General features: G+C 41.5%; 1 protein-coding gene across 1 annotated transcript in view; it reads right to left on the minus strand.

Moving 5' to 3' along the window:
* Nucleotides 1-27,876, minus strand: part of LOC107194262 (venom dipeptidyl peptidase 4-like) — a 107,836-nt gene that overhangs the window by 65,452 nt on the left and 14,508 nt on the right. Inside the window, exons 2-4 of the mRNA XM_015583854.1 lie at nucleotides 12,969-13,138; nucleotides 3,082-3,321; nucleotides 2,210-2,445 (exon numbers count right to left, since the gene is read on the minus strand). Of these exons, the coding sequence (XP_015439340.1) occupies nucleotides 2,210-2,445; nucleotides 3,082-3,153 (308 nt within the window). The 5' untranslated portion in view covers nucleotides 3,154-3,321; nucleotides 12,969-13,138. The remainder of the gene's footprint in view (nucleotides 1-2,209; nucleotides 2,446-3,081; nucleotides 3,322-12,968; nucleotides 13,139-27,876) is intronic.

Raw genomic sequence — 27,876 nt, forward strand, 5'->3', positions numbered from 1 at the left:
GGAGCGAAAATGGAAAACCGGATGGAGAATGAATTTTACAGGAAATGTTCCTCCAGACGATCCAAAGTACAGAGGACAAGAGACACAGAGAGAGAAAGAAAGAGAAAGAAAGAGAGAGAGGGGGGTGGTCGGTGGCCGGAACGTTTCGTCGAGCAATTTAATCGATGATGAATGTCATTTTAACTTCTTCTACGGCGCCGAGATTGAATTAGGTGGGTCGAGCACAGTATCAATGCCTAACGGTGCGTTTACGTGATAAATGATAACGTTCTTTAGATGGCCGCCACCCCTGCAGAGACGGCTCTTCCCGTGATTTTACGAGAATCTCCAATATCGTGCCTCCCCCTCCCCCTTCCTTCTGCCATGGCGTAATATCGTTTCTTATGAGCCGTATTTTATCGGGAAATAATGGAAAGTACGTAGGTAAGTCCGTGTACTTAATGTCGATATTTGAACGCCTCTACTCCCCGATTGCTGGCAAAGATTTAAGGGTTGCACGCTTTGCAGCTGTGAAAAATTCGATTTTGGTCCTGTCGATAGAAGGGTGCTTACTGTGTATATGCTCGTCAGAAAGTGATGGACCTATGCGTTTTCTTGTGGTGGTCATTTAAGCAATGTAAAATTACATTTGATCATTAACCTCTGCAGGGACAAATTATTAAGACCGCAAAGAAACAATTTTTTTCTTCATGTACAGCAGTATCTATTTGAAATAGATTTATGAATATTAATGACAATCAATTGGTAGGTTATCCTTCTTTTTTTTTCTGTTAAGGAATTTTGGAGTTAATGTTTATTCACAATAATGTTCACTGTATCTTTGGAATGATGATTGAATGAAAGAGAAACTAAACGTAGATATATACGCCAGTATCTCTCGAGAAGTTAAAATAGAAGTTTCAAGAAGCTCGTGGTTTTGATGTTGTAATGGTTAATAATGTGGAGATCACAAAAATTTGTATTTCGAGACGGGTGGAAGGACTATGCGACCGCACTTGTGGACAATTGTCACAAAATTCAGGATATTCTAAGGATGCTAAGCCTGATATGGGTTCGGATGTTCGAAAGTCCCTCTGAAATGCAAATTTCGGGGGGCAGTAACTAATGCTCGGGTCAAGACGCTTTTGGCCAAGTTGGCCATTGTTAGACATGTATTCCACTTTATGTTTCGTGGGGGGGGGGGTCTGTATCCGAGATTGTTACCCCACGGAATATAGTAACAAATTCTCGTTAACCCTACGTTGTCAGACCTCCTTTTTCAAACATAGTTCTCACACTGGGTCAATTTCACCTATATCTATATCTGTTAAATTAAGTCGCAAAAAATTCTAAGATGAAGTTGGAACATTGAACATAATATTTTCATCATCAAAAATTAATAGTGGTCGTGTTTAAAAAAATTCTCGAAAAAAATAATTCTGAAGAAGTTTTTTTTTAGAATTCCAGAAATTACTACTGCATGACGCCAAGAGTATCTCATTTTTAATGATGTCTCAGAGATATTTTACTTCAAAGTCATATTCTTGGTCAATTTGACTTAGTGTGACAACGGATGGTTAAACTGTCAGGTAATTATTTAAAATAATTATTGTGAATACCCCGGAATCTAAAGCCGACAGTAACATGTATAGAAAAAAGTTGTTTAAAATGACGACCTTGGCAATATATTTCAAGCTCACTGAAATCGTTAAGGAAATCAAACTTCTAAAAAATTACCAACTAACAAACTCGGACGACAGAGATGCAACAGTACTTCTATTGCATTACGCTATCCGTGCCTCCTTTTCGATTCACGTTCGTAATCCGTCACAAGGAATGACGAAACTCCCTAATAAGTTTCGGGCACTTAATCTTCTTACTCCATAAAGCATATTAAATAACCCTCCTACGCCTAGCTGAACTCCCGAATCCCAGCTAGCTTTCTTCTCTGATCGTATAGGTCCGTCAAAAGAAGTGAAAGTACCCCCGTAAACGCGTCACGGACGAGAACGATAATGTTTATTCGTCAGGGAGCATGTTAACAGCTCCCATTCGACGGAGCTGAACGGTCCCATTCAGGATCTCCGCCCTTCTTATCGCAATGTAAGCTCTCCCACCCCCCCTTCACGCATTCACGTTGCTTTAGACTCCCTGGTAAAGGCGAACCTACACGGGATAATAGTCCTGGACGTCAGGTCCAGTTCTCAGCGGATTTTCGTGTTGTACTTACAGGTACGAGTTCTCCTGATCCCAAGAAACTATCTCGGTGACGACGAAATAGCCGGAAGTTAGCGCGGCGCGTACCGGCTTGCCCGATGATGCATTCGTAATTGCAACTACATGCCGCCAGTGGCTGCCGTTCCGTTGTTTCTCGGGCAGAATCGTCAGGAACGAATTCCCGTCGTCGCTGAACACCGGCGGCTCGAACTGCTCGACCCATCCGTGTTCCTCGAAGTACGACAGAGCCTGGAAAGATGAATATTTCATTTCGGTTGAGGCGTGCTCTCTCTCGGGTCAGGGAAGGGTAGGTAATCATTCTTGGTGGCGAAAAATTGTACGTCCAGTACCTCGAGGGGATCTATCGGATAACGATATCATTCCCTGGTTCGTGGTCGATCTATCTATCCACTTTGATCAGAGAACGATCAAATTTTCTTCGAATCGAATTGGTTATTTAAAAGAGAACCAGATAGATTGACCCTCGTTACTGGAAACTATGCTACCCAAGGACTTTCCAGCTAGACCTGACTGAATAATTAACGGGTTAACCCACCTTGAAAATCATAGAAACATTTTTGTGTATTTTATCTGGGAATAATATACCAAATTCCCAGACAAAATCCCCTAAATCCATTTCCCTTAGGAAATGGTTGTACGTGTCTTTCACGGGCGATAAAATGACACTTGGATTTTAATGAAACACCCTCGGTTGGATCGCCGTCATTTCTCATCCGTGTAAAAAATCTGCGAAGCTCGCAGACACCCAGGGGGGTGAATCCTGGGAGTTATCGATGCCATCTTGTCAAAGCTGGAAATTAGCTGGCGGGAAAATGGTCTGGGGCTGGGCCAGTGAGCTTGGGGGTTGGATATATGTGTACGTACGTTCGTGCAATTCGGTACGGGACCGTCGACGTAACAGAAATGGAAGTACGCCCTGTTCTGTACTCTGTTCATCCAGGTCGCGTACACGAGATTGTCCGTAGGAAAAGCGACGGCTGATAAAATCCGCTCCGTGGAGGATAACTCGGCCGGATGTTCGATTTCAGTTAAGCTCACGTTACCTTCGACCACCCTCTCCAAGTCGACGTAAAACAGCTTCACCGTGGGATTGGTTGTGCCGCTCTGAAACAGGGAAGAACAAGAGGGATGGTTTCAGGGAGGTCATCGATCGACGGCGATGTCTTCATTAATAGAGGGGAACAATGCGTTCGTGTTTTGGATCGCACGACGGGCCGTATCGTTAGATATTGTTCCGTGTACTCTCTATTGAATCCCGTACAAGTGAGAATTTGTGATCTTTGGAAAGTTATTTCCATTAATTTCTTGCTACGTAAAGCTGAACATTGAAACATACGATGAGTAAATAAAATCAGTATCAAAAAACGTGTTAATGAATTATTTTACGTTAATAGTACTTGGAACCTAATAGTATCTTTAATACGGTAGGTACATTTCCTTTCCATTCTACTACCTGTAAATTAATTCCGAAAGATCGATGATACTTGCATAAATATTCAGTCTAATTATGAACATACTATAAATTTCATAAACTACATTGGATTCATTAACTCCTAGACGTTTTTTTAACTCTGCTGGAAATATTAAATATTCATTAGATACGACGTGCTTGACTTATAAAAAAAGCATGTATTTCAAACATTCGAGGTGTGAAATATTAAACAGCTCAGTAGCAATAATTCCTTTCTATAGTTAATGGTACCCTTCCCCCCCACCCCCACACCCTTGCAACACACGCACGGTTTCCAACGCGACTTATAAACTGCGATTATATTATCACTGATATATAAAAGGATCGTTACTCGTCGGTCGCGATATCAAAGAACAAAAGGTATAAATTCAGTCCGTGCCCGAGCTATACTTCTCCATTCACCGCGCACACAGACGTAAATTTAATCAGAACGTCATATCAAATTTTAATTAGTCCGTCGGTAATTAGTTCCCCCACCCTGAGTGGGAATCCATCTGCGATCACCCCGTTTCACGTGGATCGAGGGGGGACGTGCTGTCACAGTGTCATCGTACGGTAGAAAATCGAGCGATTTTTCCGGCCAATAATTCTGCATGATTCAGTAGAAGATATTGTTTCGAGTTCTTGTGAATCGTGCTCTGGGATTGTCGGTTGATAGATCTCGAACGATCGTGGAAATTAAAGCGATCACACACATATGTACACATCATTTATACAGGGTGGTCCACCTAACTATATCACCAGGAATACCTCGCTTGTTTTTGATAACATTAAAAAATGTTTCAGATACAAGTCGAATGGTTTCAAGAAGGGCATATTTTGACGTGATTAGTTTTTCCGTGGGTGAACGCGTAGAGGACATCTGAAGGTCAGAAATCATGTATTTTTTAATGCATTAACGTGGAAATTTTGATAATGTAATTTAGTTTACTCCAAGGGGGCATTGAACAAAAAAGAAAACTTTGAAAAGGGGGTGGTGAGCTAAAAAGATTCGGAAACTATAATATGCCCGTATCCGATTGTTTCAACCGCAGATATTGAAAAGGTCCCATGACATACGCGAGTGTGACGTCTCGTAAAATCGGCCAGGCGACCGACTGAATTCACGCGGCTCGTACTTTTTTATGGAGACCATCCCCGGCTCGATTTTGCGTGTAACAGCTTAATAGAGGTCCGTGGCCGATCGAGAAGGTGTTCCCGAATGGGATTTCGGACGTTTCCCGCGACAAAGGAATTCGATTTATAGCGGTTTTAAGGGGACAATATTTCCCCTCGGACCGGGCCATATTGGTGGTTCACCGCAAATCAACAGGACCCACGGGCGCAGGAGAGTTGAAAAATGTACATATATACGTTCATATACATATACATATATGTACAGGGGAACGGCGAAAATAACGGCGGGCAAGAAAAATGGTACGGGCGACTTTTCGCAAAAACGAAACGGCACTTTACATCGGATGCTGCTGCAGAGCAAACAAACAAATGAAAAGAAAAGAACCCGCATCGTCGGGGGAAGGGGAGAAAAAAGACGGCGACGAGAAAAAAGAAATAGAAGCTTCCCGTATTACGTTTGGGGCTGAGACGAGTGGATGCGTTCGGAATTTATTATGGGGGTGAGAGATCTCGAATCTAGTCCGGTGGTTCTGAAATCTCGAACATTGGAAACTACGGGATCTCCCAAATGATTCCCGACCATTCGGACGGCGGAACATTCGGCGTTCGAGAAGAAAAAAAAAGCGGAACTGGAATTAACTTTTAAATGAATGATATAAGGGAGGAGGAAGTTATTTGGTGGTCAGAAATTAAATCGAAAATGTAGTACAGTAAATCCTCGATGAGTGTTCGAGGCACTGACAAGGAAAGATCTCCAGGTATAACGATAACTTTTTAACGAGGTTCAGCGCAGTGATAGAGCTTGGAATTCTCGAACTGAACTGACTTGAATTCTGAAATATTTGTTTCAGCCGTATATTAGTTTCTGAAATATTTAATGTTCAGTGCAGAGGAAGCCTTCGAACACTCATCGAGGATATAGTGGAACGTTGTTTGTTTCTTTTAGACAACCAGGACGGACGCAATCAATGCGCCCAATAGGACATGTTTTTCGCGAAATGACGCGCCTATTTATAACGCCTATAATTGTTAATAAAATGTCTTACAAAAATTTTCATTTCCACTTTAAACATATATAAAGATATACGCCAAACTAGTGCTTGCTAGGTGTGATGGTTCCCTTTAAATTAATTCCCAAAAATTACGTTGAAAACAGTCGTCTACACTAGAATAATTCCTTAACTATTAAACCAATTTCGATTTCTCTTAAACACGAAGCTGCCATGTAAAAAGAACTGTCATCAAGAAATAAATAAGCGATCGATTAAAGACGAGTTTACAAATAACAAGCTAGTTGAAGCCTACTTAAAATCGTGCCCCAGAAGCAGAGAAATACGTCGAACGCAACGAAAACGGTGAATAGGAAGTTGCTCGACGCGATTTTACACATTGCTGGAATGTCAAAAGAAATTCGAAGGTGGAGGGTCGGAGGGGCATAGAGTAAGTTGAAGAAACATCGTTCGCGAAACGCTCGCTACGTTCTAATGCAACTGGGTGTTCGCCAATACAAAGACCACGGGAACGATATCGACGAGAGAAACTGTGTCCCCCCGCAATTGTATTGGAAAAACCGGAAATTTCCATCTTCCCCGGATGTTCTTCAGGATAGTTTCTTTCTCTCCGGCGTTTGTCAGCCAGGTCCCTTTATCTGCTCGGTCGATTCCTTTCTGTTTTTTCTTTTTTTTTTTTGGTCTGCCTCCTTTCCCCCTTTCGATGTGGATTTTCTGTGATCTTCAAAAGGAACTTTTGTCCCCTCCCCCACCCCCCGTAGATTTTATATTCGCAGCTAGGGAAGGTCACTTTGTCCGCCGCCAAATGAGTTTTTCTCCGGGAACACAGAAAGGGAAATTACCGAACAGAGAAGAAAATGTGTCCGTTGAACTTATTATCCAGTCATGTTATCGACTTCTAACCGTTTCTCGAAATCGTTCTGTTCTTCATTCGACAGAAATTGAACAGAGGGAGAGAGACACATAGAACGACAATGCGCGTTCGGAACAAAATTCATAGTTTTAAATTAAACCATTTTCGATTTGGGATGCATCGATGGATGAGAAAAACATGTAATTTCATTTAAAAAAGGTAAGGTGATATCAATTTTTTAGTAAATAAAAAAGTTTTTTGCTCATTCTTTCGATTGCAATTTTGTGTTACATGGTTACTGACTAATTTTTATTTGAAAATCTTTTTTATCATATTATCGGAAATGCGAGAAAAATCTCAACGATTCAAAGTACAAGATATTTGAATCGATATCTTTTTGTAATGTATCTGGTTCAGCGGTATTAAGTATTCTAATAAATCATTATTTAATTTAATCTTTGCTATACATTGATTACCTCGATTTTTACAGATTTCTGTGTAACACACGAGACCTCAAAACATTCGCTGTAAGTCAATGTATCTACAAACCACCAAAAAAACTAACTAGCGAAAATTTTCGCAAAGAAAGAATAATATAGAATTAAAGTATATGTATATAATTTAAAGTGATTATAAAAAAATTGGAGATACATTTTTTGACATATCTAAGAAAACCTTCACCAAAAATCCATTCGAAAATATACTTATATCTTCTATAATTCAGACACTATCCTATAAAAAAAGACGTACCCATTTTATTTCTATAATAGCGTTGAATGACCTTTTAAAAAAGAACTTCAGTTGCAACTGAACCACAAAGTATAAAACAGAAAATTGTAGGTATATGAAACTATTTTCGACCATGTCTTCCGTCTTCATCTAACTGTTGACTATTACAACTTTAAATTGTTTCTTAACATTTCCATAGCGGACAAAAGTCTTACTAATACTTGTTCATAGAAAAAACTTCTACAATAAAAAAATTTTTTTTTTTTTAAATTTTGCACGTAGATCGTTACACCAATCGAGGGGATTTAATGCTCACGATCTTTACCGTAGGTAAATAATTTCTCGACTGTCACAGGAAGAGGGGGGTGAATTGGCATTCTTGATTCTATTCTGGCATCGCTATAAAAAAGAGAGCCGCGGAGGTCCGAATTTTGGGCTTCCGTCCAAAGTGGCGAGCCCCCCTAGGGGCTTAAATTCTCTGGACATTCTTAGTCGAACCTCCTCCGGTCGTCGATAATCCTCGTAACGATCCGCGACCTTTCTTGACCATTTCTCGACCGTTCCATGATTCCTCTCGAACGGATTTTCTTGCTTTCCTATCACTTCTCGACCACTTTTCTTTCGTCGTATCTCTTGAATCTGATTCTTGAATTTCTCCTCGTATGAATTTTATCGAGAAACGGCATCTCGGGGCGAACAATAATAAGAATCCTCCAAAGGGTAGGATCCAATTTCGACAGTTTCAGGTCTGGTAACATCACCGCGATTAGAGAGAATCGTTTTGTAGGATCGATCTACGATAAGGGAAACGTCGATTCGTTCGTTCAGTTCGTTCGACTGGCAAAGAGGTTTCTCGAGAGGGCCCCATCGCGTTTGCAGGTCCACTGAACGCGAATGGAAAATATTAACCGCGATATCCACGGCCGCGGCGCTGAGTTAAATGGGGGAGGCCGATGTTATTCATCGACGGGGACTGGTCTGCTTCTGTCGAGCAAGCTTTTTTTTTTCGCCCGGGTAATATTTGCTCCTAGCCGTGTACAGCGACATCAATCGACGCTCGTAAAAAGCCATTAAAAAATGCACGCAGGCGCCTGGACGCGTCCACGCGTTCCCCTCTTCAACCTTTTCATCACCTACTCGTGACAGCGAGACGAGGGTGTAAACGACAAGGAACTTCGGAAACGTACAGTGGGTCATTTCACGCGAAATTGGACACTTTGTGGGGTAATATTTCGGATTTCGTTGACACTTGGATAGGGTGAGTGATCAAATTGTTATGAACAGATGGAAAAATTATGTATTTTATGTATTCGGTGTTATTGCAATTTCAATAATAATGAAGTATAACCTGTCGTGGTTTTTTTTAATAAATAGATATACAATTTAACTATATTTTGGTTTGTTTAGTAGTCAGTGTACAGTAAGACGTATATTTGAACAATAACAGGTTAGCAAATTGTGCTACCGTTGATAATTCGTGAGTATAACTTGTTACGAAAATTCATATATATATTTTTTGTGAAATTATAATCGTTATTATATGTCAGTAAAAACATAACATATTAACGATGTATTTTCAATCCCGTTCATGATCAAACTACAATGAGTGGTACTTGGAAGTACAGATAATAATTTAATCACTCATTGTATATTGTAAAAATATGGCCAAGTTTGAAGTGTTCTTAATTTTTAAAATATGATCATAAAAGGGATAAGTAGGACTATAGCCTCACTTTTTTCGAAATTGTTCAATTAGGTCTTACTATTATGAAATTGTATTTCGTTAAAACAATTGCAAAATAAATGGTTCAACAATATTTTCTTCTAATTGAAATAATTTTTATTAGGTACTGTTATGTTTCCACTGTAAGCACCACAAAGCTCATTTTAATAAGTTTCTTAGTTCAACAGTTATGATTTACTGACAAAAGGTTGACTGTATATTTCAAACAGCTGTAGAATCAACAGTTACTAAAATTTTCAAAAATCCTTCGAGACACGTTTATACATCACTAAAGACATAGCCAACTAAGTGATATCCAAATTTGAGCAAAAACTGATATGTTACTGCAAAAAGTGTCGGATTTCGCGTGGAATATCCCCCCTCGAATTCCTCGATGTTCTGAGAGTACACAGACTCCACTCTGATAAATATTTCCCCCAGCGAATTATTTATGTAAATTCATATTTTTAAACGGAGAAGATGCGAAGAGCGGACGCAGCCAAGAAACTGGGTTTCCTTATTAAGTACTTCATTAAATTCGGAAGGCTTGCTGAACATTTTCTGAAATTTTATTGCAATAGTGATTTCACGTCGAGGTAATTTTTCATTTACATTTAACTTTCTTTAAAAAAATGTACATGCTAGAAAGAAACATTTTGCAGATTCAAATTCAGTTCATGAAGATCTATCAGGCACGTCTATTGAAAATTGCAAAATTTTTGACGTGTTAAACAGTGTAAATTAGATGATTCAATACTTCATAAAAATGCCTTCTTAATCACTTAGACATTCAACGTGATAACTACGCTTGCACAGGTATTGACAGGGACAAGAAAAAGGACGATAGAAAATTTCCAATCTATTAATCACGAGAATCACTATAAAAAGACGACCGCTACACCGAGCTCCTGAGCTGAAATTTTCGCATCGCGGTGTAAAGCTGTTTCGTTCGAGCCGCGAGGGAAATTTCCTCGGTCGAAACGGATGAAACGTTATCGGGCAAAGTGCGAACCGGGGCAGTTTGCGGTCTTCGGTGGCCTCCGAGCGCGAGCAATTTGCGTTTAATTTCCTTTTTGTTTTTTCCTGGCGCGACAAGCGCGCGTGCCGTTGCTTCGCCGGCCAGGATAAACTACTCGCGACACGCCAGATTTACTTAGTCCCCGTGGCATTAAATTCTTTTCGTGGACATCGTCGAACCCGCCGCTCTTTCCATTTACGCCCCCATTCTACGCCACCCTTTTCATTTTCCGCTAACACGCGGTCTTTTTTGAGCCTGTTTGCTCTATTCTCTGAACACCGAACGATTGTTCAGAATAACCATTTGTTAATGTTTCCATTACGCCTTGGAGTGCGGTTACCAAACGAGATTTTAAAAGACGTATCTAACTTATCGATTTGTAAATATAATTTAAACCAGAAGTTGTTCATATTTAGTCATATAAAAAAAGTAGGTGTTTTTTAATGACCACGTTCGAAAGTATGTTTAAAAAAAAGGAAGCATAGGGTTTCAACCGGATTCAGACATCACTGTCCTTACGAACATTATCATTAAAACTACCAGCATTCGATGTGTACTAAATTAAATTTTAAAATGCAGCAATATACCGAATATATACGACAATCTGGTATAATATACCATAAAATGAAATCTGTAGTAAATTAAATGCCAACATTAATTCCGTCAAAAGCATTATTATACTTCCAGTAATCGTAAAATAGTAAATCTGTAATCTGTCATTTTAACGGGTTTGATTACAACACGAGGAACTACTACAAAGGAATCAATGGGCGCGCCTTTCGCGTACGTTTTCTGTGAAAATTGAACCCCGAAATGGATTTTTACGGTATAAACGTGAAAGTTCATTAAATGGATTTTTTCTCGAAACTGTTTGAATATTTTACTTAACATTTTAACAAAAAGAAATCTCTTTTTTTTTCAATTAATACTGACCTCGATAAAAATTACGGCTGCTGCGTTGACAGCGATACTGTTGTAATTCCAAAATACACTCAAAGGCACTAATCACTCTAATAATCACCATCGTTTCCAACAATCCTTTGCCATTTGGAAACCACACTGTTGTAACCCGTGTATGTGCTCGAAGATTCCTCGGCACTGACAAGGAGATATCCGCAAGTGTAACGCTGACTTTTTAACAATGTTTAACACAGTGATAGATCTTGAAATTCCGAAGCCAATGATATTTGTTTCAGCCACATATGACTATTACTTTATAAAATATTTAATATTCAGTGTCGAGGAGTCATCGAACACTTACCCAGGGTTCACTGTACCTTCGACGAACTCCTCGCGATTGCTCGAAACCGACTGATTCAATCGTAACCGATCGCCAGTTAAAAACTGAAGGTGAAAGCATCGTAAACGGACGCGTACCTGGTTCGTGACAGTTCCTGGCCGGAGGGGGGGGGTGGTGGTGTGAATTCGAATGCCTGAAATAGTTTCGACTCCTCTGGATGGGCGGAGGCGTTAAATGCGTTATATCTGGGACGGTTATGGAGTCGGTCTGAGCGAGTTTTAATGACGGGAGGAGGGGGGGGGCGGATGGGAAATTGTTGAAGTTGTAATGAAAAGTCCTCCCGGACCGGATTAAATAACTTCCAAGTACGCGCCGCTTGGTAATTTTTGTCCGGGAGCCGTTAGAGAGAAAGAGAGAGAGGGCTTGTCACGTATTTCCCTTCGGAGCTCCATTTAAATTACGCGCCACCGAGAACAGGGTCCGAAAAAAAAAAAAAGGAAACAAAGAGAGAAGGAGGTGGAACCGCGGCTGGTTCGTTACGTGAAAAATGGCGGAACCTCAAAGCGTTAAACGGACACACTCTGTTTCGCTAGACATAGTTTTGCGCGCGCGTGTCCGCCGCGGGAAGACAAAAATTGGACCGAGTACTACTACGTTCCTGCGAAACACAGCTGGCCAACACGAGCCGGTGATATTAATATTTTGTTTTTTCTTCTCTCACATGTTTCTATCTTTCTTGCTCGACGGAACAGTTTTCATGAAAATGCTCAACACTCGCCGAAGACAAACGACCCGGACCACCGGAATTCTAGCAAATTTCGAGGTTTTAGTCCTAGCGCGGGGGAAGCATCAGCTACTTTTTTGCGACCATTGTTCTGTGATTCTGGTCGCAAGTGGTCCTCGATCTTCGCGCGAGCCGTTTTGCAAATATGAAAAACGTGGATGGGAGTATCAGAAATCAGAGGCGAATGGAAAATTTACCGTTTCGGAGATCCTTGTTTCTTACTCCGTTCGAATGGAAATACGACGGGTGTTTTCGATGTTCTGGGAATTGTGTTATAAAGCAGAATGGTCAGTTTATATATGAACGGTTGGGATTAAATTTTTTGTTGGAGTTCATCGACGACTACAGTGGCGTTTGATAGATCGTCACTTAGTGAACAAAAGTATACATTCCGACAATGTTGTAAAACTTGGGACTCTCGAGATATTGACATTTCTATTCTCCCAAAGGTGAATTTTTATAACTCTCTAATGCATGAACTTATTGATATCAAACTTTTTTTTTTAAATATTATGACATATAGAAATTGAATATAATATAAATTGAGAGTGAACAAAAATTTTCCCAGAGGAAAGGTTTTTACTCTGTTTTTGTTAATAACATTTAAATAAACAACGACTGATGACCTCCGGCAACACGTTGCAAAAATCATCGAGATCGAAGGGTGGTACAATTTTATAAATATTTTCCATAAATTGGTGCATGCCAAGAAATGAAATCTGTTAAATTCCAAGCTTCGTCACGAACCCGTCGTACGAATGGTGAAATGGAATGGCGAATAGTCTGATCCCTGAGGAGTACGCTTACCTTCGGATAATGGATCGAGATCGCGGACGTGTACTGGAACGTGATGCTTCCCGGGTAACCGTAAAACGGTATCGTTATGATCGGTGTATGGGTGTCGTCGAAGTAACCGAAGGCCAGTTTAGTGCCGCTCGGCGAGAACCATAAAGCCTTGTTCGAGCCGAACACCTCCTCTGAAATGAAAAGCAGAAAGGCGACACGTTATTCATAGAATGGCCGCTGATAACTCTGCCATGGTTCCGCGTGGACATTGAACAGAGAAACTTCGATAAGAATCGACCCCTCCTGCTTGCTCCCTTCGCGCCGTGGTTCAACAAACTTCGCGAATAATTCATTCGTAATTCGGCGCCGTTCCACCAGACACGCCGGAACCACTCGGAACGTTCACTCGTGACTCTGTTCTGTTCACCGGAACCAGCCAGATTTCATATCGATACGCGCGAGCATTGATATTCGACGCACTGTAAATATATGAAACAGTAAAAAATGCGTGTAAATCGAAAATATGGAAATTCTTGATAAAATGTCATACACTGCGAACGAACGAAAGGTTCATCGGTGTATGAATATTTTTTTTCTAGTTTTATCGTTGTTGATTTTCACTTGTCCATAGCTTTCATGGTTGTATAAAGTATTTTATTTCGGTTTTATAAAAGTATTATAAAAATTTGTTTATTTAGGTCAATAAAGTTATCGTTATTGTTATGTATTATTTTTTTAACAGATTTCTCTATATATTTTTTAATGGATATTTTGTTGTATGCTTTTTCAGGACATTTTATATTAGTTAGCAGTCTAGTGTATAATAGAAGTTTGTGGTTTTACCACTCAGAACTGTCATCACTATGATAAATGCGTTGTATTGAACTTACTGCTATCATCATTAATGATCTATGTTATGCAGTAACAAGTACTGTATCACATCAGAGACATATTGAACAGAAAACCTGATTCTTATTTTATCATAAATTCTTCTAGATAAATATTTCAGTAATATCCAAACAGAACGGTGGGGGAGACTGGGGTTGAAAGTAACAGGGGTAGGTTCAAACAGGGCTTATAACTTTTTTAATAAAAGAGACAGCGTTATGGCAACAAATAATCAATAAATTACGATAATTATTAAATATGCTAATTAATTGCTCTCATTAAGAAGATAATGTCACGTTGTGTTAATTAAAAGGAGACAATTTATGTTATCTTGAGTATCTATTGATTAAGAAATAATTTAGTGTCGAGCCAATTAAAGGGATCACTATAACGTTATGTTCATTCATTGTAATTATTAGCTAGTTTCAATTATTTCTTATTTGTGGTACAACTTTACCCCAGCGTTGTTACTTTCAACCCCAAGCTGGGGCAAAAACCACCGATCCGGCTAGGTCAATTTTCACGGTCACAACATTTTTACAAATTAATTACAAAACCTTTCATCGCTATAGAACTAATCTTAAATATCCAACTTATCTGTATAAATTAACACTAAATCTCTAGCTAAAACATAAATAAACCAATTAATTGTTACTTTCAATCCCAGTCTCCCCTACTGGTGTTCCTTTGACATTTAAATTGTTTACCACAGAAAGGTATAACATTCATGAACAAATATCGTTCATCGACCGCATTACAGCACACGGAGTAGACCAACCTGTACGGGAGGCTGGACGTTCAAGGAGCTTTAAAGCTAGCTAATTAAGTCGTTTCGCGGAGTATCCCAGTAATTAAAGTATTCCGCGGCGGAATTATATCCGCCGATATAATTCTCGGCCGGTTCTGGTCTCTCGAGCACTTTTCGTCGCCCACTTGCTCGCGAATCGACGTTTCCGCTAAGTGCTCGCCCCGTCGAACTTTAAACACACTATTTACGACACCGGAAGAACGGTGTCCTTTTTCGTCGGGTCTCTTTCGTGGTAAACAAACCCCTCGCCTCGGGTGGCAGCCGCCCTGACGGGCGAACTTCTCCATCCATCCGATAAAATGGCGGGTCTTAATCCGGAATTACGATCCTCGACTGTTGCCCGTGTAATTTCGTTCACGATCTTTAATTGAAGCTGCCCTCTTAAAGTTGTCGACGCGGAGAGAAAACGGTCGCGAGACCTTTGTCCATTGAAAGCGGAATTATAAAAAGGGGTCGTAGTCTCGCCGGTCGGTCCGCAGCGATGAAAACTGAATTCATATTTATTTCTTGTCTCGGAGTGTTTCGAACGATCGAGGATAGAACTTACAGAAATTTTTATGTTCGAAGTTCAGGTGTTGGATATGAAGGTGTGGAGAAGTGGTTCGGTATGATTCGGAAAGTTAAAATGTTTTCTTGGTTGTTTGATTAATAATTGTAATGTTTGATAATTGAACAAGCTGTTGGTTGTGAAATTTTAATGTTACTACCGCGTAAATTATTGATCACGCAAGGTCCACGGGGATTAACGTCGCGTGTAAACTAAGCGATTAGTAATTAGATTGAACATTCAGTTGCTGAATATTTGACTAACTACTGGCTAAATATTGACTGAGTGATAGGCTAAATTTTCGCTAATTAGATAAATCCTGTGATTTTAGGTCGATGCAAGTTGTAGATGCCGACTGAATATGTGAACGAAGTAAATGAATTGACTAGGCGTATGTAAAAAAAAAAACATTCGTCAGTGAGTAAAATCGTATGTTATAAGAAATAAATACTTTGGACGAAATGCAATACGTCAAGCGACTAAATACAAAAAATACAATATTAACCTCATTATGTTAAGGTATTAAATAAAATTACATTAGAATTAAGCTGCTTAATTTTAACATTTTATTGTAACTAATAATCCTGTAACATCAATTGGAGGGTCAAATGCAATATAAGGACCAGCGCTCGAGAATGCGAAAAATATTTTTTTAGAAAAAAGAAACAGCAAAATTGAAGCGTATATAGGTTTTACCTACAGGTATCTGTAGATAATAAGCTCTTGCTCTTAATCAATCTCAAATTCTGTTTCTTTCTATTCTTAGTTTTAAATTAATATGTAAATAATTATTGTAAAATGTGTAATTTTATGCAATCCATATACATGGTTTAAGATACACACAGGTGTCTGATAGGGAGTGTTATGGGCGAAAGTGAGGGGATCTGCCCTCCCTCCACAGAAAAAAATCCTAAAAAATCAGTACAAGAAAATTCACCTAGCTGAGGAAATTTATATTTCTCAAGGTTCACTCGGACAGGATGCTCTCCGCTGACTACAACGGAGCATATTCAGACGTACCTGAAGTCTGATCGTCTGCTAACTGCACTGATCTCTGACTAAATAAGTTTGCGTCGGAGGCTCTGCAGCCTAAGCTGTAAGAGGATCAGTTCAGCAAGCACGAGTGCTTACCCCGAACGTGTAGGCGCGAGGCAAACACGCTTCGAACTGCCTTTTAAATCATCTTTTACAGCCGCCTTGCTTCAACCGTCCCCCATCCCTTTGTATTCGACATAATTTTTACGACGGACTGTTTCCCGTCCAGCCGTTCTGGAAACACGTGGAACGAATGGAAAAACATGTTTCTCACGTTTTTGCGAGCGGGGAAAAAAGCTACTTTTATTCGCAATAAGTTACAACGCTATACACCTTGAAGAACAATTTTTTCTCCGCGCGTGAATTCGCGATGAACTGGTGCGAAACGATTCGCGTACCAGAATCCACGAGAAACAATGGAAAACCAACGAGACCAATGGGACGACTGGCATTGGTTCGTCGTAAAAGCATCGTGAAAATTTTGCAGAATACGAAAGCCCTCGATTGTCTTCATGGAGGATCACTGGAGGATTATTATTTGTAAATAGTAAACTGTATTTATAAAAGAATGTAATAAACGTGTAACAATAATAATACGTTTATATTATACTTACGACATTCACACTGAATGCAATACAGTGAATCATCGATGAGTGGTCGAAGGTTCCTCGGCGCTGACAAGAAAGTTTAACACAGACTTTTTAATGAGGTTTAGCACAGCGATGGAGCTTGGAATTTCGAAGTCAATGATATTTGTTCCACCCGCATACGGCCATTATTTCATAAAATATTTAATGTTCAATGCAGTCTTCCAATACTCATCGAGGATTTACTATACGTACTTCAAGCTCTCGAGGATCGATCCCCGCAGAAACGTAGAATTTCCATAAACCCGCGAAATTTATTTAATCCCTTTATTCAACGTGTACAATCTAACCAGGGCCACGAACCAACCAACACAAAACCTCCGTCGTTCCCGGTCCTAGAAAATGGATGTCCCGCGGCGCAGCAGCAGGACGTAAATACCGGACGCTCGAAGAGAGGGTTGGTGGGAGAGGGGGAAGGGGGTTGGGGAAGCGAGGGCACCGGGGGGGTTTGGCATATTTCGCGGATGTCAGGCCCTAGGCGGACCTTGTAGAGGGTAAATTTTCCTTCGACCCGCGCTACGAGTACCGGAAGAGGAAAAGTCGCCGGCGGAGAAATAGTAGGGGGTGTGTGTGGGGGGGGGGGGGGGGATGATGGGGGAGGGCACGAGGAGAGGACACAGGGACCTGAACGAGTCGGAGGTCGGCAAACACAAAAGAAAAGGGACCAAAAAGAGCGTGGGAAGGACGGGGGGTGGGGGTAGGGGGTGGAACTGCCGGATGGGATGGGACGTTGCACAAAGACACGGCGCTGCGTTGCGCAGCTAGCTGGACGTGACGAGGGAGAGAAATATCCCGAGGGTGAAATTCACCGTTGGGGACAAAAGGGGGTGGGTAGCGAAGGTGAGCGCAAAAGGGTGGCGTCTCTCCGTGGAGAAGAAAATCTCGGAGACGGCGCAATTCCCTTTACGTTCGGCTAATTATTTATCCGTGGATCGTCGGTGTCGCCCGGAATTATTTATACAGAAAGTCGATACGGTTCGAGGGGTTGCGGTCGTACCACCGCGGTTTTGGCCACGGTTTGAACATGGATGAGTACTCTGTGCTCATACATACAGTTCTCACCCCTAACCCTCTGTATGGCGGCGGGCCTGCTTCGGTGGACCATTGTACAGGGAACGATTGATTTCGAAAAGTGAAGCCACAGGAAGCTTTTTCAGGGTGTAGGCGAAGATCAACAGCCCAGTTCGGTCGCTTTGGAATCGTTTTCACCGGGTACTTTTGATGAATATTTGACGAGTGCTATTAATATTTAGGGAGATTCTGGTTATCGGAGATTCGTATGACAATTCCACGTGGTGGAATTCTATTCTTCCTGGTCTGAACCAATTTTGGAATACTGTTCGTATAACATTTTTATATCGAGGGATTTTTCTGCTGGCCTGAAAGTTCCATGATGTGTTATTTTTTATAAACAACAGGTTTACATCGTTGTTTCATATAAATCGATAATAAAATCGATAGAAAAACTGATCATACCGAGAGACCATCGGAAACCATCGAAAGTAGAAACGGCAAGTGATAGACAGACATGAATCGGAAAGAAACTTTCAATTCCATTTCCTCGAAAACGAAGCCGCGCATGAAACAATATTATTATAATCATAGCCTTTTCTGAAAAATTACTAAATAATTATTAATATAAAATTATTATACAATTACGTAAAAATGATAAACAATTAACTATTCTGAAATTTATATCTAAAATTCGATAGTTCAGACTAAGATACAAATATACATATGATTTAGATGATCAAAAATTGCTCCCCTCACACTTCTTACCTTAAAAGTTAAATTATAATTGATCTCTGACTATTTCTGCATTTTTGTTAATACCAAAATAAAGATAAAACATAGATTTATTCGAATAGCACCGATTCTATAAAATTTGGCTAATTTCTGTAAATATACATATGATAAAAAACGGCGATAGTTACTCTTAAGTGATCAAGAACTGGGTCAGCAGTGGACATTTCCCATTTTCCACTGCAAGTTACCCGATAAACAAAAATTCGAATTGTGACTTTACTCTTGATCTGCGAGGTTGTGAGTTACAGTTCGAAGTTCCAGTGAAGTTTTGCTCCCTCTCGGAGCGCACCTTTTGAATATTACATGTATCCTCCGGAAAACAGGCTTTGAGTGTTCGAGGACATCTGTTCGAACCGCGGCGGAAGTAAATTTCCCGGATGTTCGGGACTCATCTTGGCAAACGGCGTCGAAATCCCGTTCGATTTCCCTTCGATAATTGTAAATCTGTTTCGCAGAATTCCAGCCGCCGCCGTACGGAAATTATCGGCCGTTTGGAATCGTTAGCCCAGAAATCGCATAATAATTCGCGGTGCGGCGTTCCCGGCGGGGGACTCGCGTTTCCGGTGCCGGCGTATTTCCGGGTCACGGTTCCGGGACTGGAGTGAGCGCACCGTCGATCGCCCCGGCGAAAGTATTCGAAATGCACGCGCTGTCGCCTCCCGTAAGTTCCGGCTTCGTTCGTTAATGAGACGGAAACGTCGAAACTTTCGAAACGGTATTGGCGACGCGTCGCCGTCCTTTTCCAAAGACTACAAAGAGCTTTCTTTTGGACAGACGTGTGCAGGTTTTTGTGGAAAATTAGGGAGGTTAGCTTTGGAAGTGACTTGCTTGGAACTTGTGTATACCGTGTAAGAATTAGAGAACCCTATTTCACGTGTATTAACGTATTTGTAGTTCGATTCGGATTAATTTTTAGGATACAGTTACTAATTTTTAAAAGCAAAATATAAATTTGAAAGTTAAATATCCGATAATTGCAGAACTCGCAATGAAATATTTAAACATACCAGTAATATCGGTTCCCTCCGAAAGATGTTTTGAAAAATTCATTTCTCCAGGCCATGAGATCGAAAAAACAATTACGACCCGTCCCGAATGTGTTAAGAATCTTCTTGTCTAATATCGGGTATGATACCTTTCTTTAGGAGAAAGCAACGAACAACCTTTTTTCCAGGGGCCTAATACCAAAGTGCACGTGCCGGAATCCACGCCAACGTATACTTTATCGAGGGGGTGGCGAGCCTGGGGCGTTACTGTTACGAAAATCTACGGTGGTTCGTGCAGGAATACGCACGAATCAATCAGAGAGGACTCCAACTCCTTCTCTCTCGGTTGGCCTGAATTCCTCCACCTTTTACGCGTTTGTTTAAACGGAACTGCACAAAAAATAAAGGAAGCTCGGAACCCACCACCACCCCAACGGTAGACTTTTCCCTTTCTTCTCTACACCAGTTTTCTTTTTTCCCACAATTTTTACGAGCTGCGCGACCGAGTGCGTATCGCCTTACCAACGGAGAGGTAGCTGTTTCACTTCCGTCCCCGGCGTACTTTTCCGCGATTGTTAACGTCAACTGTTGTTTGCGCACTCGCTACTTTCATTCGATGCACCGACTTTCCTTTCAATGCGAGAACAAAGGTGCCACCCACTCCCCCCCCCCCTCCTTTAGCTGCCAGGAAATTTCCAAGACCAGGATAATTTTTTTAATCTCGAAAAATGACGACGGTGGTTCGTTAAAAATTCTAGAGCACCGTCGTACCGTGGGCTGCGCTGTTTCGTCCTGTCGAGAATTCAAATGGTCTTCGAAGCTTTACACTTTCTTTCGGCGAAACGCAGAATTAAGCTCCTCGGAACTAAGCAGCTTGTCGAAGTTTCGCCTGATCCCGTCGATACGACAATTAGACGGAGATGAAGGAACTCTATCGTTCCGTGGGGAACAAAAAAGGCTTGTACAGCGGGTGATGAAAATATTATGAATACCTCGAAACTACCACCCATTTGAATTTTGATCAAGAATGGAATTGAAAATACATTTATGATGACACCTTCTTTATTATAAAATACAGTGACACTCAAAAGTGAGTATACACTTTGAAAGTATGGGATTCATTCATATTTATTTCTCTCACTTTAGAATCTAGCAGTTCGCATAGATGCTCTATTACATTGAAATCTAGTAACTGTGGAGGTAGGACCTGACTGATTGAAACTGTTTTCCAGGAAAGAATTTTCCACAATATTTGCTATATACATATTTTGGGTCATAAATTTGGTTTAGAAATATTTAAATATCCAAATCTCACATTTTGTTTTGACTCTCACTGTATGTTGTTATGGTTTTAGTAACATACGGCCACAATTTTATGTCTCCTATAATTTTTCAGAATGTATATACAGTAAAGACTCGATAAAAATTGGATAAGAAGTTCCTCGTGAGAGTTTCTACTTCATCCCCACCACTGGGATGGGGAGGTCGTGAAGCCAGTCAAGCGATTAATTTATTACCCCCCTTACAAAAATCCTATCAGAATAGAATTCTAAATTTTCGCGACTGCTGATCGTATTATTCTAAGACTCGACCGCGAATTCGACCTCGAACAGGACCGCGGAGTGCTCCTCGAAAACCGCTCCACAATCCCTCCGAGAGTCCATCGACGCGAGCGAGAAGAGGCCAGAGGCACTCCACGTTCTAATCTCCGTTCGAAATCTATTCATTAGAATAGGACGTGGGTACGCTATCAAAGGACGATTATTAAACAAGAAGGACGATTTACTGGGTCGTCACAGAGGATGTTTAAATGAAAATCCCGCGGGTCGAGTAAAAGCTGTTTTACCCGGGCATTACGTCTCCATTACGGTTCGACCCAGTTCGTTGAGGAGTACCACAGGGAGGAGGTTGTAGCTAACGACGGAATATCTCGAAAGGAAAAAGTTTTGTGGTCGGTGTCGAGAACATCAGGGCTCTCCCCCTCACCCTTTTTTCCTCTTTCTTTCGTTCCAGCTCCTAGAAACCCGCCTTTCCTTCGCGTATTTTATGATGTCACGAGGCGGAAAAGTCTTCAAGACTTTCGGCCACCATTCTTAATTAAAAAGTCCACGCTCGGACGCGACACTAGCGGCGTCGTTATTAAACCTAAAGCGATTCAGCCGCTGTCCCCCATCCAGGACTCGGGTTCTGGCACGACGTTGTTTGCATCGGTCCCCCTGGTGCTTACAGCGCGTGTCCCCGACGAGTTTCTTATAATTCCGGGCTGTTCGAGCCTGTGGTTTCATTTTACATTTTAATGCCCACTTCGCCCGATGATTCGCCGGCCCGGCGATACGACGCACCCCTACCGACTTCTTAAACGTTTCCGGACGAATTACCCGCGCTTCCGGGTCTCAACCCTTTTGTTTCCAGTGTTACCATATGGTTAGGTATCCCAAATTACGAAATAAAATATTATTATCGTGTATTTTTTCCATATTTGAGAATATATAATAGTTTCTTCTAGTTTTGTATAAATGATACGGCAGAAATTTGAATTGTGCATTTAAAAGTTTATCGGTAATATAAGACATTATTTCAGATGTTTCAATAAGACACGAATTCAAATGTTGAGCATTGTTACAAATGCGATAGAAAATTGCAAAGTTTCGATTTCTTTCAAATACTTCAAGGTTTATTGAGCAATAAGAAAAATTGGGTTTTATTATGTACGTATAATAATATTTATAGTGGGAATTGTTATAAAAGTAAAAAATGGCATTAAGCGGTTTCAAAATGGTAAAATGCTCTTGTGAATCACTTATGTGTCGTGTAATATTCACAAGAATACAACAGAATATTTCTTAGGTGATTTTTACATAATTTGGGAATAAAAGGGTTAAGGGTGTCCACGAGGTTGTGTAACGCTTGGAACAAAGATGAAAGATCTAGGATCGAATAATACCAGAAACATTTCCAGCGTTCGTATTTTTTGTTTTACTGTAATTATTGTACAGCACATTAGAGTCTGAATTGTGTTACGTTGAATGGTGAATAGTTAGCGATTAACAGGAACTGTACACGATCGAAATTGATGAATTTTAATTAATCAACAACCCCTAAGAGGAATTTGGACTTGCAACAACGAATGTAAGTAAGGAGAATGTACTTTTTATTCCGCCGATTTTTACACCGTGAGAATATCCAACAGGAAAACAGGTCAAGCCCGGATAATTGTTTTAAGGACAGACAGAGGACCCGCTGATCCAGGATTTCGTTTAATTCCGCCCGGCTGAAATGTTACCAAACGCGAATCGCCGTGTCACTCTTTTTGACGCGGTCGAACGTAAATTTTCCAACGAAACAAAAAAAAAAAAAAAAAAAAAAAAAAAAAACAAACGACGTGCTCGCGGAACGTCGAAATAAATTTCGATCGGTCGACGCTCGCTACACCAGCGACCGCGGTAAAATCGTTGTTGGCAGAGCGGTTACGAAATGTTTACACGGTAACCGTGTAATTTTTACAATTCTTCACGTCGTCTGTTTAAATAGGATTCGATAAACGATCTCGATTTATGCAGAAATCCGAGAATCCGCGCGAATCTACTAATTAATAACAGCAGACGGAATTCGAGGAATACCTCCGACGGTGCTTGAATGATCGATAATCCACGAATGATTATTAATCGTCCGATAATTCTATCGTTAACAGAACGCAAGGCCGATACGCGGGCCAGAAATCCAATTATCTCGTTTCCGTTTTTGCGCGAACGATTAATGACCATTCTGATTGACCGACAGTTCGGTTATTCGGGCATTGCGATCATGCCTACGTTGGATGATTCCGACCCTCGACCTCGCGTAATATATTAGAATCTCCCCCTCGTCCAAGACAGAATTTCACCGTGCAATTAGAATACGATCGTGTACAATTTCAAAGGATGAATTTAATAATTCACTGGCGAGAACTGTCGCCATTACTTCCTGATTACATTAGACAATTTCGAAACACCTACACTGATAATCAGAATTTCGAATAGAACGGATAAAAACAAACTAGAGGTAATTGTAATAACTCAATACTTCATATTATTTCCTCCATATTCAAATACAGTACTTTGGAATTGAGCGGTACGATACCATAAAACATTATTAAAATTTTAAATATATTATTCTGTACAAAAGATATCCTCATAAACCGACATTTAAACCGAAAAATGTAATATTTCGTGTTTTTTACTGTTAACCCTAAAAAAATATCTACCATTTATAAACAATGTATTTTGATAATAAGGCATCGAGGCAATAGTGCAAAAAACAAATTAAATAAAAACTCACAGTAAATTAATAATTATGATGACTTCTTGAAACCCCTTGCTGACGTAGCCAAGTCGCCAAAAGTGATCCACACCAAGCCACGTGAAACGCGTAAGACAGCCCGCATGCAATGTGTTAACAATTCCAAACCACAGAGAATGACATCGAATCACACTTTATCCTCCCTGAACCGTTTGACATACTGCATACGGTATATTAATTAGCGATTCAATTAAGGGAACGACCATTGACACGTTCTAATACCTACTACAAAATACCGTCGAATTAGATCGCAACTTCCGGAACATCAAGAGCCGCTCGTCCGGATGCTGGGACACTTCCGTTCCGCAGCAGTTCGAAATGGGGGGGGGGGGGGACAGATACACATCACGGAATATTCATGTTCCGAAACTATCGTCTGGGATAAGGGTCGTTGCCGGGTCGAGACAGTAGCATGCTGAAATGGGGGTCGGGACCTACAATGCTACAACTGAATCGGAGGTTGAACGAACTTGCCCGAACAATGCGGCATCGCGCTGACGTTGACGCTGACTACGGCCCGCAAAGACACTTTCCCAGCGTCGACACAGCCTCAGGCTGCGTGACTAGAAAAGTTTCGTTTTAGGGAACGTAGCAACGGGCGTTTAACAAGCGACAAAGACTGTAAATTTCGGGCCGCGAACGTAATTAGTTCCACCTGTCCTGTCACTTTGAATCTCTGTTCATCAACAAGACACATTGGCGCGTTCGTCGTGATCACGGTTCGGCGTCGAGTTAGCCAAGTTTCGTTTCGATGCCGCCTCGAAATTTATGTTTAACGGCGATTGACGCCCCTTTGAATAATCAACGATATTAACGCGTCGAATTTTGTCCAATTTTCTCCCAAAGCTAGAAAGTCAGTTGCTTTAACCGAAATGAAAAATTGATTTTAACTTTGAAAATACGAATTTTTGGTCGCATATTTATCAGGGCTTTTTTTTCATCACTTGGCAAGTACTATCAAGCCTGCAAATTATGAACCCTTTTTTTGTATCATCCTATATGTTACAAGACGAGATTGACGAGATTTGGTTACGAAGGTACGAATCATTATTCCGAGATCACACACTCAATTATTAACACTCGGATGACTGACCCATGGAAGGCGGAGTTGGGTCATTTTTGACTCAAACTCAAATATCGTGTAAACATTTTATCTAAAGTGTTAGCCTGAGCTTAAAGTCTGGGTCTCAAGTGACACACGTTCGTTACTCTAACAAACTCGAGAACGATACTTTCCGAGGAGGTTCAGATTTTCCGAGAAGACTGCACATTTTGATCCACCAACGATCCATTTACCAGAACTCGAGTCGGCTCCGACAGATAACAGCCTACTTGCTGAAATATGACTCGTTCCACGTACACGCCGACGACCCTACTCGCTAAGATACGATTCGCTTCCGCTGGATGACGTCCTATTTGCTACATTGCGACTTGTATCCGTCGCGTAACGACCTATTTGCTAAAATACGACTCGATCCCGTTCCACGGACGACCCATTTCCTCCGGGTGCCTTTCGCTTCCGTTCTATCAACATCTGTTTATTAATAATCTATGGGACGCCGTTGGGATCCCGAACCAGTCACTGCCAACGGAGAAGAGTCCAAATTGGACAGGCCTTTGACTTTGATGTGCTAGCGCGCGTGTCGATAATGCTCGAGACATAAATAAGTGAAGAGTCTTCCGCACAGTTTCCTCCCTACGGTGTTACTATCTTCAGGGATTGTAAACTGATCCATAGAGAATAATGTATTCGATTCAGCGATTATTCATAGTCTGACCTGTCATTTACTTCTCCACTGGTCGTTCCTCCATTCGATTAGAAATCTCTATCAGTTACGAGGATACCGATCAGAACGCAACGACTATAGTAAAAAAAATCGCTTACACATGACAAGTTAAAGTAGTCGTCCAATTTAGGAGATGGTAAAACATTTGGCAACCTTACCCTGCAACTTAATTGTCAGACTTTGTATGCATCACAGAACTGTGGGGGTGTTGCACCCGGAAGACACAGAGTGCATTTTTTAAATAACTCGTCTAAGTACGCAAGCTGACGTAGCAATTATTACCAGTAACTTTCCCGCCGTATGCAACCCTAGACCGGGTTGCTTACCTGGAATTCAACGAGCGTTTCTTTTCGGACTTTACGACCCGGTCCAGTTGCCGGAGACGGGTACGGTTTAAATACGAGGGTGTCCCTCGTCGGGTTCGCCTCTCCGCTTTTTCTAACTCCACCTGGCTGCTTCTGTTAAACCGTTCTGTTAAGTAGAAACTACCCTATCAGTCCACTTGTTTCCACGTCGAGAGCAGGGGGTGTGGTAGGGGGTTTCGTTATCGAGCGCCGTTTCTCCGTCCCAGTTTACGGCTCTATTAAAGCTTCCTGTATAATATACTTCGGCCTTTAATTAGTTACATTACCGCAGTACCGACCAAGAACTAACTGGGGAGCCAGAACACACACACACACAGACAGAGAGAGAGAGAGAGAGAGAGAGAGAGAGAGAGAGAGAGAGAGAAAGCACCTGGTAGAACAGCGGACTCGTCACCTCACCGGAGAGCCGGTTCGCGTCTCCGTGAATGGCTCGTTACTCCGCGGAAACTGGTCTAACCTCTGGCAAACAAGTCGTTCTTCAACGGCGGAACGTCGTATCCCAGCAAGTAGGTCGTCGTTCTAAGGGTGGATGAGGGAGGGAAAAGTTAGTCCGCCCTCGGGGCTCGACGAAGGCATCGTTCGGCCAGAGTACACCAATTAAATCATCCACCGGTGAAATAGGAGCTTCTTAGGGAAGTTCAATCCCTTTTGAAATCCCGATCGTGTCGGGGGTTGGAATGGGGGAGGGTTCTTGGCTTAGACCGTAGCCACTCTTAGCTGGCTCTATGTATAGTTCCCGTCCGACCGAGAGGTTCTGTAATTGCTGCAACAGTTTTCATGGCATCGATACAAGACCAGACGACCTTCTGGAGCGAACGCGGGGGTTATCTAGACCAGTTCTTTCAACCCTCCGTTTCGCCGTTCCTTTTCGCTACGGCTCTCGTCGCCGACGGCGATGGATGTGACATTAATAGAACGGGCGAGGATTCAGTGAAATCCTTTTCTCCAAATCCGTTCTCGCTAATGGAACCTCCTTTCCACGGGATTCCGATTTCTGATCGGGTCCCCCGTACCACCCAACCGTCTCCTATCCGACGTCGTCGTCTTCTTTGTCACCCAGCCGCACACGTAAAAGTACACTCCGTTCGGAAACGATATCTATCAGCTCTGGCGCGCGATCCTTCGCTCGAAATAGATAATTCATGCCCGGACAGACCCACCCCCCTCCCTCCCGCCGCCACTCACGCAGCAATTTCTCGTATCGCTACACCGAACGAAGACGACGTGTCCCTACTTTCTGCTCGAAATGTGTTTCGCGAGAGTAAGGTAGCCCCGTGGATCATAGAAGCTTCGCGTTCCTCGGGTTCGTCGCTTGTTCGGGAATAGTCGTGAACCGTTGAACTATAAAAATAGATCGACTGTGTGCGTCGTCGATGACATAGAACGCCCGTTGTGACGGTACAGAACTTCTAAAGTGGCAAGATCCCGCGCAGTCAAGACGCCCTCGAAGGAAAACAATCTCTCTATGTGGAACGGAAAATCGACGTTGGGGTCTCGGTAACCAGACTCACGTTCTTTCCATCTGTTTTAACGATAACACGGGGGGAACCTCGACAAGAGGGATCGATTCAAGGAAATACCATCTACGACTCGTTATCGTATGCAAGAAGGAACGTTTCAGCCGTCAATTGGCAACCGGTATATTTTCTCCACGAGTCACGATGGAGCATAAAGGCGCTAATTAGGAAATAACTAATGCAAAAGGGTCAATTGCCGACTGTA

The sequence above is a fragment of the Dufourea novaeangliae genome, unplaced genomic scaffold, assembly GCF_001272555.1.
Source record: "Dufourea novaeangliae isolate 0120121106 unplaced genomic scaffold, ASM127255v1 scaffold28, whole genome shotgun sequence".
NCBI lineage: Eukaryota > Metazoa > Arthropoda > Insecta > Hymenoptera > Halictidae > Dufourea > Dufourea novaeangliae.